General features: G+C 40.3%; 1 protein-coding gene across 1 annotated transcript in view; it reads right to left on the bottom strand.

Annotated features, from left to right (window-relative positions):
* Positions 1 to 18,264, bottom strand: part of ERCC4 (ERCC excision repair 4, endonuclease catalytic subunit) — a 184,421-nt gene that overhangs the window by 154,489 nt on the left and 11,668 nt on the right. The window contains exons 5-10 of the mRNA XM_022552226.3: positions 16,136 to 16,316; positions 15,014 to 15,142; positions 13,636 to 13,746; positions 10,460 to 11,057; positions 8,595 to 8,687; positions 1,648 to 1,760 (exon numbers count right to left, since the gene is read on the bottom strand). Coding sequence (XP_022407934.1) covers positions 1,648 to 1,760; positions 8,595 to 8,687; positions 10,460 to 11,057; positions 13,636 to 13,746; positions 15,014 to 15,142; positions 16,136 to 16,316 — 1,225 coding nt within the window. The remainder of the gene's footprint in view (positions 1 to 1,647; positions 1,761 to 8,594; positions 8,688 to 10,459; positions 11,058 to 13,635; positions 13,747 to 15,013; positions 15,143 to 16,135; positions 16,317 to 18,264) is intronic.

Genomic DNA, 18,264 nt, shown 5'->3' on the forward strand with positions numbered 1-18,264 from the left:
AAAAATTTGGAGCTTTTAGTGCTTGTATCAATGACTCCAGAGATGGGAAAATGGGAGAAGCTGGGAAAAACAAGAGCACAGAGCTTCTCCCACTAACGTGCATATGAATCACCTGGGATGGAGTTAAAGTACCTACTATTTCTGTAGGTCTGGAATAGGGTCAAAGACCCTGCGTTTCTAACAGGCTCCCACGTGATGCCAACGCTGCTGGTTGAAGGACTCAAAAGTGCTGTTGTAGGCAGAATGGTGGCCCCCTGATGATGTCCATGTCCTAATCCCTGAAACCTGCAAATATGTTACTTTACACGGCAAAGGTGACTTTGGAAATGTGATTAAATTAAGGCTCTCAAGATTGGGAGATTATTCTGTATCATCCAGGTAGGCCCAAGGGTCTTTATAATGAAAGAGGGAAGCAGGAAGCTCAGAGTTGGAGCTGCTGACCTTGAAGTGGGAGGAAGAAGCCATGGGCCAAGGGATGCAGGTGGCCTGGATAACCTGGAAGAGGAAGGGATTCTCCCCTGCAGCCTCCAGGGGGATCACAGCCCGGCACACACCTTTCATTTGAGCTCAGTGAAACCCATTCGGACTTCGGATTGTAATTTAATAATTGTTAGATAATAAATGTGTGTTGTTTCCAGACACTAAGTTTGTGGCACTTTGTTACAGCAGCAAAGGAAAGCTAACACAAGCGCTTAGAGGGCTGAACTCGAAAGGGCAGATTTCTGTGAACAGCTCTCTGTGTGGTACCTACTTGCTCCAAACTACCTCATCCATATTGCCTGACATCCTGCTGTTCTGCATGACATGTCCACAGCCTATTTGAGTTAATAGGGATCTCCTTCGAAAGATACGCTGAGGCAGTGTTTCCCAATACGGTCCAAGGACCACGTCCATCAGACGCTGACCCCATTTCAGATCTATTGATTTGGAATTGCTATGGACTGGGGTCTGTGAATCTACAGTTTTAACAAGCATCAGAGGTTATTCTTAAGTACGCTAAATTCTGAGACCCACTGCTTTAACTGCGCTGGACCCCCCAAAGGAGAAAAGGGCTCAACTGTATTGTTCTTCCCACGCCTCCTGGCTGAAGGCAGCTGCTGACATGGGAAAACGGGGCCTGGGGCGTGGGACATGGCTAACCCTGAACCACGGTGCACGTGGCATCCAGCAGGTCTTGGTGGAAGCCACTGCTGGGACGCTGCACGGCAGTGAGAGTACCACACACCTGGGATCTGGAAAAGCGCCAAGAAGCAACCAACAAACACAGATATGGAAGTGGGAACGCACCCCAAACAATCCTGACTCTTTATCTATGGGCAAACTGGCCTCTTCAGGTAAAGGTAAGAACCTAATCACCATTTACAAAAGTTTCTTGGCAAAAGTACATTCTGAATCTCAACCAATGCTGGACTGTAACTGATTTCCAATGCCGGTGCGTAGATCACAACCCCACTTATCTTACAGGTGAGGAGCCCGAGATCCAGGGAGGACACGTGGCTAGTAAACAGCCAACTGAGACCAGGGTATGGGAGCAGACAGCCACGTTTAAGAGCTTATTGAGAAAAACCAAGCTTCTGCAGAGAAACTCCGGAACCTCACAGCCTCCTGCACAGGCAGCAGGAGTGTTCGGCAAAGGGCAGGACTCACCGGCTTTGCGTGTGTCGGTGGGAGCACCTGCAGATACACAGCCTCTTACGAGGTCGAGATTCGTTTCGTCTCTGCCTTCTCTTTCTTCAGGGACAACCATGCTAGCCTTTTCCCTGGGGGTGGGAGAAAAACATCTTCAACATTTCTGAGCTAATTTCAAAATTCCAGATTTTAATCTCTTGTAAATTATAATATACAAAATGATCTACATAACTGTAGTGGTAAAAGAGAATACAGGAAACACTAGAAGTAAATATGCACAGTCAAGTGATGTGTAAAGGAAGCAGAAAGAGCTTCTTGGTTGGGTACTCCTGCTCATCTTCCAGAGTTAAAAAACACTGTTATTTATTTTCTATTCTGTATGTCCTCTAAACACTTTGCGGCATGAAATAAGCATGTGAAAAATGCCACAGAGAGATTATTGAGACTTTTTATTAAAATGTGCTAAATGTGTTACTGAACATTGAAAAGGATTCAAATAATTTATATCCCAATATTTTCAGAGTAATCATAAATAGGATGGTTAAAAATCAATGACTAGGGACTTCCCTGGTGGCGCAGTGGTTAAGAATCTGCCTGCCAATGCAGGGAACATGGGTTTGAGCCCTGGTGCAGGAAGATCCCACATGCCGCAGAGCAACTAAGCTCGTGCACCACAACTACTAAGCCTGCGCTCTAGAGCCCGTGAGCCACAACTACTGAGCCCATGTGGCACAACTACTGAAGCCCGTGTGCCTAGAGCCCATGCTCCGCAACAAGAGAAGCCCCCGCTCGCCACAACTAGAGAAAGCCCATGCACAGCAACAAAGACCCAACTCAGCCAAAAAAAAAAAAAAAATCAATGATTAAAGAAATGAAAACAATACATGGTTAAACTTTGATTTAAAAAACTCCAGGTGGGAGGCCTCATTAAACATCCTCGGTTTTAAAGGAAAATCAAGATTAATATTAGAAAGCAAATTTCCAACAAAAGATTTAAACAAAAAAATCAACATCTCAGGTTATGCAGTAGAGCAGCATCAATTCACTCGTGCGTTTACTTAAAACATTTACAGAGGGCTCCCACATGCTGTGCGAGGTATTTTGGATACAAATACGGTTATTTGTATCCGATAATTCCTGTCTTCAAGGAAGCTCAGTATCTTAAACCCGGTAGATTGACAAGCCTGTACAATCCTAACTTAGATTTGTAATCAGGAACCAGAATCATGGCAAGATCCTCAATAACCACAGGGAGAGGAGGCCAGGTGTGCCACAGTCTTATTTTTCAAAACCAGTAAAAGATGCTATAATCAGTTCAGGAAAGAGCAAGCACTGTGTGTTCCTCTGTGCCAGGCTGACAGAAAAGATGTATAAGGATGGGTCTCTGCCCCCGCTGGGCTTGCTACTGAGTTTCACGGCAACGTGAAAACCGTGGAACTGACTGACTGCAATAAAAGAGGCCGGGGAAGGTGAAACAAGAGGAATCTTCATCAGCAACTAATGATTTCAACAAGGGCTCCAACAAAAAGGATTTTCCAATGAAAGGAAATAAAATCAGATGGAGCGATTCCCCAACCACTCTGGATATGTGATGTTTTAGGGCAGGGTACCACGAAGAGATTCCACCAGAGAACAGAAACTCCAAGTTTAAATCCTTTACTATTTGAAACAATATACAAATGCAAGGTTATTATCAGTATAACATTTTATGAATAGATCGCAAGGAGGCAGGCAATAGTTCCAGTTCCGTGCTCCCTCGTCATTCTCAGTACCGCTGTCAAGTGTTGCTGATGAAGGATTCTTTGCAGTGACAATGGCTCTGGCAGCCACTCATTACTGCCCCGTTACACCTACTAGACTCCAGCTGGGGGTAAGGGGCAAACCGTTCAAAAAACTTACTGCTCTTAAATTTCTTTTTCTTTTATATTTGGGATCAACATGGGGGACTCTTTTTCTTCTTTATCTCCACTTACCTTACTGGCTAAGCTATCACACATGAGGGCATCCTCATTTCCTGATTAATTTGTAACTGTGGCTGTAGAGCACAGCGAGTTAGAATGCAGACTCTGGGCCCATGTTTCGTGAATTTGAAACCACTTACTGGCTGTGTGACTTTAGGCAAGTTGTTTAATGGTTCTGTCCCTCAATTTCGTCTGTAAAATGGGGATGATACTAAAATCTAACCTCAAAGAGACTGTTAAAAGGATCACATAATATATGTAAGGCACTCAGAAGAGTGCCTGGCACATAGGAAGCACTATATAAATGTCAGCTGTTATTATAACCGTACTTTTCTTACATGTAGTAACCTCATCGCCTAATTATCCACAATTATGCTAAAAAACAGAAGATTTTCTTTCAAATGATTCCACAACTATTTCAGTTAATCCTGTTAAAAAACAGCTAGTTTACTATGAAATGTTATAACTGCAAACTGAATCTGAGAAAAAAATATATTCCTGAAATGAAACCAGGGTTGTGAAGAAAATAGTTAAGTCTTCCTAATCAGTAACTCAAATTAGTTTAACAGAAATCTGCCATACTTATATTCAGTCTCTTGCTTTCAACATTTGCATAATTTTTCAAGTTACTCTTTGTGATAGACACAAAATAATAATTAAACAATTCAGGTCCCTATTTCCACTTAAAGTACTGTGGTTTCTTAATTTTGCTTTAACATCTTCAGTGATATTTGAATAGCTTGTACAATGTGATAACACAGGGAGGAGACACTGGACTAGAAGTCTCTTCAAATGGGCGTTTATTCAAGCCCTCATGCTAACCCATTTTGTGATATTTTCTAACTGTAAAATTTCAAATAAGCTAATAACCCTTTTCTTTGAAAAGTGGTGACCTCTCCAAAACTATGTATACTCAGAATGTTATTACTAATTTTTTGACGCAGGGAGCATTTTATTAGCAATACTTACAAGTGTAACTTTTTTTCTCTTTACTTGTCATCTGTAATCTACTGATCTCCGGTCCAGTCAAACAGTCCTTTCACTGCCAGTTCGCCTGATTCATTCCTCTCTGGTTATTTTAAATAGTAGCATTGCTTTTCTTCTTACAACATCACTCATGGAGGTCCTGGCAAAAGCACATTCCCTCGGTCTCACATCAAATTTTTCTCTAAGTCCAGGCTTAGTGCAAATGCTCTTTCGGCCATGCACCTCACATATATTTTGCTTTTCAAAACAAACACTTCTGAAATTCCCCAAGTTTTCTGGGAAAGTAAATATCTTAAGATTCTGAACGACATAACTATCTGTGTAATATGGGAAGATCTAACATAATAAGTAGACAATCACCACTGAGAGTTTATAAAATTATGCCAGACCATAGATAAAATGACATCAAAACCTGGTATGGAAATTACTGTAGAGATTGAAACATAGGAGAAAGTCCATATCCTTGGTTCTGCTGAGTGAAGTTTCCAGTATGTGCCAGGCTTACCCGAGCTTTGTCACTGAGCCCTTCGAGTGTAAAATCACTTGTATAAGCCGGGAATGGCATGTGGTCCCCAATACCTGGCTACAATCCACTGACGGCACTGTTTTTCTAGGCCAGGTTCTGATGCACTGGAGAAGAGGCAGTCACGGGAAGGAGGCCTGGAGCATAAAACTCACCTACTCAGAGCTTACCAGGCACCCCTTGGCTACAACACTGTGCAGGAAACGGTTAAGGGAGCAGGCCTGGGCTGCTCAAACCCTGCACATTCCCAAGAAAGGCCTGTCTCCTCAGCTTGTCTTCCCAGAAGCCCTTGGCCAGCTTCTGGCAGTTGAGGTCTGAGCTCTTGGAATACAACGCCTGATAAGAGGGTTTTTATATGCCTGGAGCCACACGGCACCAGTGTGATCAGATGGTTTATGCCAACAGTGTGATTTCTAGTGAATACCTGTTTTTGCTCCAGGGAGCTGGAGTCTGTCACTTGAGTACTATGTCTATACGACTGACTCCCAATAAAAACGCTGGACTCCAAGTCTCAGGTAAGCTTTCCTGTGGACAACACTGAGCGTGTGCTGTCACACACTGCCACTGGGAGAATTAAGCATGTTCCTGTGACTTCACTGGGAGAGGACACTCGGCAGCTTATGCTGGATTTTCCTGGACTTGGCCCCGTGTGTTCTTTCCTTTTGCTGATTTTACTCTGTGTCCTTTTCCCTGTAATAAACCGTAACTGCGAGAATACCCGTTTTTCTGACTCCTGGGGGTCCTTCTGGTGAATCACTGAGCCTGGGGGTGGTCTTGGGGACCCTCAACATGAACACCAACAACCTAATCCGAATATTTTAGCTCCATGTGCTCATTTGTGATTTAGAGACAGTTACTTTAATCAGAGAAGCCTTAGGCAAAGGATATTTTAAAAAGAGTGAAGGAGCAATTAGGAGGTACTGGCCCACATCCAGCAGCACCAATTCTTTGATGCCATTTCCTCGATATCTCTTAAATCTGTCCCCTTCTCTCCATCAACCTAATCTTGGCTGCCACCGGTTCTTATCAGACAATTGCAGCAGCTTTCCTGACTACTTCCCTGCTCTATCCATTCCTCAGTTTGATGCCAGAGAGAGCCTTTAAAAAATACTCTATGTCACTTTCCTAATTAGAACGCTTCAGTGCTATCTTACTGGCTACAGAGTCAAGTTCTAAATCCTTAACAGGCCTTGTGCACCTCGGAGCTTTCACACACCCTTGTTCAACAGAACCCCTGGCCCACCTTGTCCACTTAGCAATCCACCTTGTCCACTTAGCAACCAGCACACATGCTCCACGGGTCAGCTTAAAGGTCATTCCTTCAGTGACGCCGTCCCAGACATCCCACACTGGGTCAGATCTCTTTGACAGACTCTCGTAGGATACCCTTTTCTTTTACCTTTGTAGCCTGCCGCCCTCTGCCCATGTCTATTTATGATATTATTCATAATCATTCAATGTTTGTCTTTTCCACTAGGGGATAAGCTCTAGGAGGCAGGACAGAGCCTTTTTCTGCACCACTGTAACTCCAGCACTTTAACATTAGCACAGGGGTTGGCTCATAATAGATGCTCAAGAAATATCTGTTGACTGTTTGAGTCTTGGGAGATGAAGGTCTAGGAGACACAGAGAGGCGCTAAAAAGCTCTAGATAAGAAGAGGTAGTCTGCATAATACCTGTTTTTTTATAACACTTTCTGGAATACTTTTTCAAAAAGCATATGTACACACATATAAACTATCCCATAGAGCACATTAATAGAAAATACATATCTACGAAATGCAAACAGATTCGCAGACATAGAGAACAGACTTCACAAAGGGGAGGGGGCTAGGGGAGGGAAGGATGGGGAATTTGGGATTAGCAGATGCAAACTAGTATATACATAGGATGGATACACAACAAAGTCCTACTGTATAGCACAGGGAACTATATTCAATATCCTGTGATAAACTATAATGGAAAAGAATATGAAAAAGAATGTACATATATGTATAACTGAATCATTTTGTGTATAGCAGAAATTAACACAACTATGCTTCAATCAAAATTGAAAAAAAAAATACATATTTTCATAAGCTGAAAGGACTGACCAATAATTGTAGGGCCAATAGCTGCAAGAATCCATGGCTAAGGCATGCCACAATCACAGAGGATAGGAAGGGAAGAGAACTGCCCACGAACCGTGCTGAGTTTCTTCAAAGGGGCTCAATGACACTGATTCAATAAGCACTCCTGTTTCTGGGAACGCATGCCCTGGATGAACTGGGGTATCTGCATATTTTAAGCATATACTGAGAGCCCACAGCCAGTGTTGAAGGATGGCCGTCAATTTTGAAATTCTGTCTAGGTCCTGGCTAACTGCCACTACAAACGATTTCTGCCCTCTCGCTGTCACTGATATGTTGCCAATGTCTGAGGCTTGAAAGACTGGTCTGGCCCAACCACTGCCAGGCCAGGCCATGGTCTCCTCCGGTCTAGCCTTTTCTCTGGCTCGGATCAAGGATGCCCTGTCCAGCCCCCGCCCTGGCTTCTGGGGCTCCTTAGAGAGCATCTGATCCATCTTCTCTCACCAAGCTGCCATTTCCTTGATAACATCCCTTGGGGGAGGCTATTAGATTTCTCAAATGCTTGCAGGAGTAAGAGGTAGCCATGTAGTCTGTGAATATCTCAATTAGAAACATTTTCCTTACGTTAAACCAAAAGCTTTTTCTATTTGGATTTGGAACATTAAAGGCTACTTATTCTCAAAAAACACACATCTGTTCAGACCAATGTCACACCTTTAAAAAAATATTTTTCCCAGAGTGATTCTATTGATCTGAACTGACCAGGTCATAAAAATATTTCCCAGTTGGGCTTCCCTGGTGGCGCAGTGGTTGACAGTCCGCCTGCTGATGCAGGGGACACGGGTTCGTGCCTCGGTCCGGGAAGATCCCACATGACGCGGAGTGGCTGGGCCCGTGAGCCATGGCCGCTGAGCCTGTGCTCCGCAACAGGAGAGGCCACAACAGTGAGAGGCCCGCATACCGCAAAAAAGAAAAAAAAAAAATTCCCAGTAAACAGTAAAACAGTCACCCACCCATGGACAATGGAAACTTTACAAGGGAAAAAAAATGATTCCAAGGGAAGGGAGAAATCTTGTACATGGGGGAGGGGGAGAGAGTGTTTCAGTTCTATTGCTGGTGTTTTATGTTATATTTCTTTATTAACATAAAAGCAGTTTTCTTCACATTTCTATTCTATTAAACCCCTGAAAAGCACCTGAAAAGCACCTGGAGATGGTGGAGAAGCAGGGGAAGAGAAAAGGAAATGTGTATTGATGTATATAAACCCTGGAGTGAATCAGACTACAGGTGTATCTTGATGTGACCCTCCCCAGCAGCTTCCTCTCTCCATCTTTCCTGACAGCTAGTAGATATTCCCCCACTCAGAGAAGCCTCTGGATCTTCAAAGGCCTTTGATTCCTTCATACTGATCTTCTACGTATTTACCTTATGAGTTTTTCAAAAGCTTCCTTTTCTTTCCGCAAAGCAGTGAGATAGCGCTGTTCCTCGGTTGAACCTCCGTATATAAGAAAGTAAACCCTGCAAGTTAAGACAGAACTCTTTTAGGCTGCAAACACATAATTTTTAATTCCTGGAAGGAGGAGCATGGCATTTGAAATCAGCAACCTAGAGTGTTCAAATAGTAAATATTTGACTGAGAAGAAAAGGTTCCATTAATCACACACTTACTAAAATTAAGCAGCCTAAACCCCACCTGTTAAAGGTCTCATCACCACATGGGTTTATTTTTTTCTTCTTTCATCAAAAGGAGGAGCAGTTTAGGTAAACACTGAAATATAACAAAGAGGGATAGAATAATGCTTTCCTCATAACTATAAACAAATCAGAAAACACAATCTTAGCAGCTTCTCTTTTTTCAATTTTTTTCTTTGCATCTCTGCCAAACAATCGTTTAAAAAGTTGGATGGTGGTTATAAAGGCCAGCATATGAAAGTTCATGTTAGTGAAAAATAAACAAATGAAATCTATATGACCTTTACCTTCACAAGTAATTTCTCAGTTCCTTTTTATTCATGTCTTAACAGAACCGAGTCATCACACATTTTATATAAACACACAGACAGAGAAGACATGGATTATATCAAGCTCCTCAAAAAATAATTTGACATATTCTTTTCTCTTAGAAAAGGCCAGCTTTCCTATCTTGTTGGTTGCTAAGAAGCTGAATGAAGCACCTCCTCTGCCCCTTTTCTTCACCTTCTATCAGAGACATTTTCCCTTTTTAGCCCTCGATTTTTCTTTTGGTCTTCATTTTCCTAGTTTATATTTCTTTGAAGTGCGGGCAGGGAAAAAACCATTGGCCAATGAGTCCAGAGACCTGAGCTCTTCCACGAATGTATCATGTGGCCAAGGGCAAGCCATTCACCATGTCTGGGCCTCAGTTTCCCACTGATGGATCAAGTGGTTGAACTCTGAGGTCCCTTCTGGTTCTGACCTTTTGTTTCTAAATATCACACTATTCCATATTCAGGCAACAGAGAACTTCTGTGCACACAAGCTATCTCCAATGTTGATCAACAGCAAAGTATGAAAAATTTATCAGCCTATAATTATTTCACCAGCTTTGTCTCATCTCTTCATCCTGCGTTATTTCTGGTCCACCTCCTCCATTCACCTCTACTCTGAAAGGTTGCATTCGTTAAACTGGCTAGAGAGGTTTCTTTTGGCTCTGCTTTTGGTTCAGGCTGAGTTCAGGATATTAACTTTGAGGTTTATTTCCCTCAGATAATTGGAGAGCCAGAACACTATATTCTTTGGGAGGCATCATTTTCTCATCTGATATTTCTTGAAACTCAAGAATACATGGTACAATAATTCCCCAAATACTTTAGTTTTATGTGGCTGTAACTTAGAGTCACTTTTTCGGATTTACAAGAAAGACATTTTAGAATTATGAAATTTAGCTGAGTCATAATTACATTAACATTTGGTAGAAGTTAGGATATTGTAAATTTCCTAGGCTTGTTCAGAGACGGTGCCCCATAGGCTACAACCGATGCATAAAGAATATGGCACAGAACAGCAGAAGAGCAAGTAACAAGAAGGGGGGCATTCCCTCAGATTCCTGGATCCACTACAACATTCGACCTCCTTCCCATGCGTACTTCCCACACTGGTACTTCCCAGACTGATCAGAATGCCAAATAAGGTTTCATAAACTCAACCAACATCATAACAATGTAACGTTAAAGATAAGAAAGCCCATGGGCAACTGGTCTATCTGTGCTAAATCCTAAAGAACTGCAAAACTGAAGCCCATGCGATTGCAGTTCATATTCCTTACAACTTGCCTCAGGGGCTTCCCGGGCCGACTTGCCCTGTAAATTTCAAGCTGACGCACGAAGGTCAGCTCTGCGTCGTACAGGACCACGTATCTTGGCTCCACCTCGTGCAGCACCCGTGTCAGAGCGTAGGGGTCGCTGCAGCCCAGGAGTGGGTGGATAATGGTGAGAGGGTCTTTCATGATTCCATACGCGGCATCAGAGGACACATTTAAATCAAACTCCTCGTGCTTAATTTCTTCTAAGCAGCTTTCGGAGCTACTGCTTAGGTCTCTCGGACAGCCCTCCTCGACACCCCCCTCCTCCTCCAGTTCTTCAGATTGTTCCATCATCTGAGTTAAAGTCAGCCTTGGTTTCTTCTTTTTGAGAGCCCTCCCTTTGGCAGAAGCCCTGTCTTTGTTTCGGAGGCCTTTGGGCCTTCTGTTGGATTTCATAATTCTCTTTGAGCCATCCTCCTTCCTAAACCTCATCCACACGTCTTCGGCTTTGCTGTCCTTCTCAAAGGTTTTCCTGTACAGCCTCAACAAGAAGGCCTCTGCTCCGACAGCGATGTACTCTCGCAGCTGGGAACAGGTCCTGTCATCACTTGCGCAAATGAGAACGTGTCCTAAAATTAGAAACAACGTTATGTCCTGATTACCGCACTTGTCGCCCTACCCCACGCACCCCCTCGTCCCTTCCTCCCCAGAGACACAGCTCACCCCTTGGCGCTAAAGATACTTTACAATTTGTTTAAAAAGGGTCTCGGATGCTCATCAAAGGCTTTCGCCTCCCTGACAGGATTACTTAAATCTTCTGGGTAAAGGTGAAGCCAGAAATATTTAGAGTCTTACAAAAGTATAGCTGTGGTATAATGGAGGCTTTAAAGAAGCTCTTTTTAATTAATAATTTTCCAGAGGATCTGGAAATAGATCTGGAAATACCAAAATAAATTCCAAATGGATTACAGTCAAATGTTAAATGATACATCATGAAAAAAAAGATGACTATTCTCCACCTCTCCATATGAAGATGATTTTCCAGGCTTACAAGCAATGGAAGAAATCTCAGAGAAGACTGATATCTGTGAGAAGATATCAACTGATCAATCAATTGACTGACTCTATGAGAATAAAAAACTGCATTAAAAAAAGCTAAAGACAGGCTGCTCCCAAGCCTTTTGAGATGGACCACATTTTGCCTATGGAATGTGCATCTCTAAATAAATCCACTTCTTGCCTAAAAAAAAAAAAAGCTAAAGACAAAAAAACTACTTTATGTAACTATGATAAATGTTAATATCTTTAATATATAAAAAGTTGATACAAACTGAGGACACACTCTAAACCAGCAAAGGAAACTAAGACAATTCACAAAAGAAGAAATGCATCTGAGAAAAAACTGAGCTCCTCAAGCATCAAAATTTGAAACAACATCACATTTTTCTCCAATCAAATGAATAAAATTGTTATACATATGTAATATATGTAGATACACACACAAATATATACAGAATCTCCAGTCATTGCTAGCTGGGTAAAAAAAGATAAGCTCTTATACTTCCAAAAGAAATGAAAATTGATAAAAACTTTCTATAAATCAATGGGGTAATATGTCCTGAGAACTTTAAAAATGTCAGTATCATTTGGCTCATTAATTCTATATCCAGAAATTATATCTACACTATAACTTTAACAATGTGAAACAGAAAATACACGAAAGAAAACCAGGAAGGAAATATGCCAATGTCAACAGTGGCTGCTAGATGTAATTTTTTCCCCTTCTTTATTCTTTATGCTTTTTTCTAAGTACACACGTATGACTTTGGGTCTGAAATCACAGCACCATAAGTTCTGGGATAATATCACAGCATAATTACTCATATAAGGATTATGTGCTTGCCTTTATTGCTTTAAAGGAGTTCAAAGTCTCAATAGATTTTTTTTTTTTTAACATCTTCACTGGAGCACAACAGCCCCACAATGGTGTGTCAGTTTCTGCTCCACAATAAAGTATATCAGCCACACACACACACACATCCCCACATCCCCTCCCTCCTGCGCCTCCCCCCCACCCTCCCCATCCCACCCCTCCCTCCAGCTATCCATCCTACACTTGGTAGTGTGTATACACGTCCATGGCACTCTCTCACCTCGAACCAGCCCACGCCTCCCCGTCCCCGTGTCCCCAAGTCCACACTCCACGTCTGCGTCTCCACTCCTGTCCTGTCCCTAGGTTCCTCAGAACCGCCCCTTTTTCTTTCTTTTTTCTGTATTCCACACACATGCGCCAGCACACAGCACCTGCTCCTCTCCCTCCGACCCACTTCACCCCGCATGACAGACTCCAGGACCGTCCACCCATCACAAACAGCTCAACTTCGTCTCCTCCCGTGGCTGAGAGACACTCCATTGTGTATATGTGCCACATACTTCCCTCAACAGATACTTTTTTTAATTTAGTTTTATTTTCTATCTGGTTTTATTTTTAAAACTTAATTCAGGTTCAGTCTACAGTTCAGGTTCAGTCTACTAGTATACTTGTGTTTGAAGAGAGTAGCCCCAAAACTTGAAATTTTTTTAGCCCTAGGTCAATGTCATTCTATAATACAGTTGAGGCTTCTTTGAAAAGACACTTGCTGAGAACCTAAAACTTAAGCCCATTAGCTTTCTCCTTGAGGATTCCAAATTTAAAGCCTGGTGAATATATATGTAGAGATTTTGCTGCATCTTTTTTTTTTTTAATTGAAGTATAGCTGATTTACAATGTCCTGTGAATTTCTGCTGTACAGTGATTCAGTTATATACACACACACACACACACACACACACACACACTCTTTTTTATATTCTTTTCCATTACGGTTTATCACAGGATATTGAATATAGTTCCCTGTGCTATACAGTAGGACCTTGTTGTTTTTATCCATCCTATATATGATAGTTGATTAGTTGCATCTTTAAATAGAAGTCCTGAGAACCCAACCAGTAAAACAACCTGCTTTCATGAATATACAGTGATTCAACCTGGAGAAAATCACATCAAATGAACAGATAGGCGCTTGTCACTAAGATTTCAGTGTTCATGTGGCACTTACTCTTCTACATTTGATAAAGATAACAGTATAAATTATTTGTAAAGAGCTAATCAAAAAGACTCATTTGCTAGATTTTGAACGCAAATATCATTATCTCCTTTTTTCCTACCTGGACCACCAAGGGCTTCACTCTCCTTATTCTCTGCCTCAATTTCTTTCAATACTTCCGAGAGTGCCTCCCATTTTGGGTTGTTTTCTAGGACCAGTTCCTTTCTTGTTTCTGTATAGAAATAAAAGACAACCTCATTCTATGTGATAATATTTATCTATAAAGTATTCCAAAGGCTTTTAAGACAACAGATAACACAGGCATCACTCCATAAACCCACTCCTTTGAGCTTCTTTCATAATACTCTATAGATAGAATCTGCTTCTTTGAGAAAGGTCTCCTTATGGTCTAAATGAAGACACCTCAAACCAGCATTAACACAGGTTCCATAATGCCTTGAGAGAAAGTGATATGAGTGGTCACTAATAAGAGATGATTATGTGTTAGTTGTCAACTGTGACATTATATATAAACTGCTACACAAAATAAAGGACTTGGTATTTCTTATTTCTAAAATAACAGTATTTATTATTTCTAAAATCCCCAAGATTTTCACAATCTTGAACATGGGATATAAGCAGACAACAATAAAACTTTTATTTCTGTAAGTACTCAAACATATTACTAATGTATTTAATTAAGTTTTGAAACAGACCTTTGAACTAGGCAGAAAGTAAACATTAACCCTATACCATGCTTTAAAAAACCAACGATATTTATTATACTTACTAGATGAGTGTGAAATAAAACCCATTATTTGCCTCATTCTAGTATTTATGTCCCCTAAAAGCTAAAAGGGATGTTAAAATGTCCCACTAAGACTTCAAGTGCCCAAATAGTAATTATTCTGAAGTTAAAAAAAAAAATCTGTAATTCTTATGTAGTAGTAAGAATACTCTTTTTTGCGTTACGTCTTAGTTGCAGCATGCAGGATCTTTCGTTGCAGCACGCGGGCTCCTCACTGTGGTGCACGGGCTTCTGTCTAGTTGTGGCGCGGGGGTTTTCTCTCTCTAGTTGTGGCACACGGGCTCCAGAGCGCATGGACTCTGTAGTTGGCGGCACACAGGCTCATTAATTGAGGCGTGTGAGCCCAGTTGTGGGACGCAGGCTCAGTTGCCCTGCGGCATGTGGGAATCTTAGTTCCCTGACCAGGGACTGAACCCGCGTCCCCTGCATTGGAAGGCGGATTCTTTACCACTGGACCACCAGGGAAGTCCTAGCAAGAATACTCTTGATTGATATTTGGCGTTTGTTATTTGGAATCCCCTGGCAATGAATCCATACCAAATACTTTTACCATACATTATATATGTTACATGCAGTTACACATTCTTCACACAGCCGAAGGAGATTTAAAGTTATACTGTAACTTGATAAGCATTTCCACACCAAATACTTAAATAAAAGACACGTTTGAAGACTTAAGCATACAAGATACCTTGCTCTTCTTTAATCTCCAGTTTTTCAGGCAGTTTGCCTTTTTTACTCATTTTGGCATCTGGAACATGATAAACCCTTGCTCGAGCATTTATAAACATTGAGGTGCTGGAGTCAAGAAACAGCCAACCTAATAAGTTTAAAAAAAAAAGCCTTCAATTTATAGTTTACTTCAGAGAATCTCTGAAGGTCACATGACCTGTTTATCAACCGGTCACCAGCTTATTCATCCCCCAACCACACCTTCTCCCTTGTTATGGCCTCTGTCACTGTTTGGCTAGACCGTGGTTTTCAAAGTGCAGCCTATAGACCCCTGGGGGCCCCCAAGCTGTTTTTTTGGGGGGAAGGGGGGGTCTGTGACCTCAAAACTACTCTCATAATAATACTAACTCATTATTTGACTTTTTTCCACTGTGTTGACATTTCCAATAATGGTGCAGAAGCATTGGCAGGTATCGCTGCTGGCGTCCAAGCACAGATGAAGGCAGTGGAACCCAAAGCGTACTAGTAGTCAATATGTTCCTCAATGCTACACATTTGTAGTTTATGACTCAAGAATATTCCTGGTGAAGCAGTTAAGAAACATTATTTGTATTAAATCTTGGCCCCAGGGCCCCTGGACCACACTTTAGAAAACACTGGTTTAGCCAGACAGTGAGAAAGATCATGGTAGTGGGGGAAGGATGTGACTTGTAAAAAAACAAGATGGTGGACAGCCGCGTATGTATGTTTCCCTACAAACCTCTTCTCATTCTTCACCACTTCAGCTGATGAAACTCCATATTCCCTTCCTGTTTCTTCAGGGAATATTAATTTTAAGTTCATAACAACTAAACTTCCAGAACACAACCTATTTCTAAGTTGGGGACTGCCTGTGATATACACAGTCTTTTCTAGAAATAAAATCTCTTGTAATGGATATGAATATTATTATACAGAAGTAGGTGGAAACATTAGCTATCAATAAAACCTACATCCTTGTGCTATGAACATAAAACGTAATTTGAAATCTTACTATACCATGTAGCTGAATATAGCACTCCCCACACCTGATTCCCCCCCAAAATCCAGTACTTTATTCAAATGAGCTCTTAGGATAAATATTAGTATTTTTATCTCCCACCTGAATTCTGACCAAATGCCTTCTCTGTTGCTTTGAGAGATTCCAGAAGATTAAGAAACGTGATGCAATCATACTGAGAGAGATACTGCAGCAAAGTTCGTAATATCTTCAAATCCTGAACCAAGGATTTAGTCTTGGCTCCAAGCTGGTGCCACAAAGGATCCAGATAATGGCGGATTGTCTAAAACAAGAAAAAAATTAGAACTGCTAAAAGATGTTCAGTATAGCTATAATGAATACAAATTATACTTTCAACAAACATTATCCCTTGTATACATAAAAATGGTTAAACTGGTAAACTCTGTTATGTATATTTTGCCACAATAATAAAACATTATCTCCCAAGGAAGTGAATAGAAAATTTAAGTTCATAAGATTCTAATAGTAATGTTTAACTTTTCAAATATAAAGCAGAGTGTCATCACTAGAATCTTTATGATCAGATAGAGTCAATTCATAGTTACCCATATTTACATTATTAGGAGAAAAAAGGCCTGATAAACATCAGATGATCATTTATTTGCTTTTATGAAGAATGAAAGCATGTAGCTCAGATACATTCAATTTCTGCCAAGTTTGGTCGAGACCCCATCCTGGGTGGATAGAGATGTGAGATCCAGCTGCACGAGGAAGCAGAGGACATAAACTAGAGAAACTACATGGAATCAAATTAAATAACAGTGGACCTTAGTCTGTTGGTATAATAAAATATTTAGTTTTTTTTTCTTTAAGTGTGATTCATGTATGGGAAAATATTTGTTAAATTAACAACTAAATTTGAATACTTTTTAAGATCCTGAAAAGTTGCCTAAAACACAGAACAGCTTTATGTATATACTATGTAGGTATCTACATATCCACAGCTATATATATGCACGTTTTCTTCACAAGCTGATTCTGTAACTAAAAGGGATAATGTAGCATGATTTGGAAGCAGTTTCACTACATGGCATCTTATCTAACATATTTAATACTGAGCAGGAGTAATACATATTTGGATGACCAAATAATCTATTGTCCAAACTGGAACTCTTGTGAAAATGAAATGATACTATTAATAATTACTCCAGGATAACATGCAGATACTGGGACTGTCCTAGATAAACTGGGACATATAATTCTTTTGTATATCATCTTTTGTAAAAATCATCTACATGCCTCTTTTGTAAAATCATCTACAAATTTTCTAACAAGTGCAAATTATGTCTTGGTTACTAAAAGAACACCTAAAACAATACTTTGACTTTCACTGGCCAGGTGATGATAAACAGAAATTTAGTGCAAAACATATCTGATTATATTTTGGTTTTCTAGGGACATATACATCCTACTAAAAGAATGTGAGAGGTTTTTTTTTTGGTATACCATGCACTAAATTATAATAAACTCTACTTTAAAAACAGAGGCACACAACACATGGAATTACTTTCATGTATCATTATTTCACAGTAAAATGACTTTGGAAGAATCAGAAAAATGAGGACTTAAATTTTCCTTTTTAAAAATCAATATGCATTACTTCCAGTGACAAAGAGGTTCTTCAGAGTTTGAAAGAAAAGAACTTGTTCTACCAAAATATGAAAAAAAAAGCTGCCTGGAATTTTTTAAAAGTCAGCGTTTTCTGTATGTACAATTCAATCTTAGACATTTACGTATCGGAATTAATATTGATCCATGATGAAAAAATTAGTTAGATAAAAATTCCTTGCACTAAAGTCTGACTATTTTCTCAATTCAGGATGTAATTTTAAGACAGAGCAAGTTTCACATTCCTCTGTAATCAAAACTCATCCAAATTATTTTTATTCCAAATAAGAGATCATAAATTTTGAAGGATTCTTATGTAAACTCTTCTATCTGTAGCTATCCAAATGTTGCCATTTCAGAGCAAAAGGTTATTCATCGTCCTCTTACATATACTTAAAATAAGAGATAATCACCATATAACTGCAAAAATCAGAGTTGTGCTTATACGCCAATCAATGTATTCTACTACAAATTACTTTCCAGTAAACCAAAGAAACTATACTTTAAATCACCTCCAATTTAATTTTAAAATAACAGCAAATTCCTATTAAGAACATTGTAAATATTAAAATAACTTGCATTCTTAAAAATTACAACATAAC

Source organism: Delphinapterus leucas, chromosome 15 (genome assembly GCF_059928025.1).
Source record: "Delphinapterus leucas isolate spDelLeu-1000000601 "Yukka" chromosome 15, BTC_Dleu_Yukka2, whole genome shotgun sequence".
NCBI lineage: Eukaryota > Metazoa > Chordata > Mammalia > Artiodactyla > Monodontidae > Delphinapterus > Delphinapterus leucas.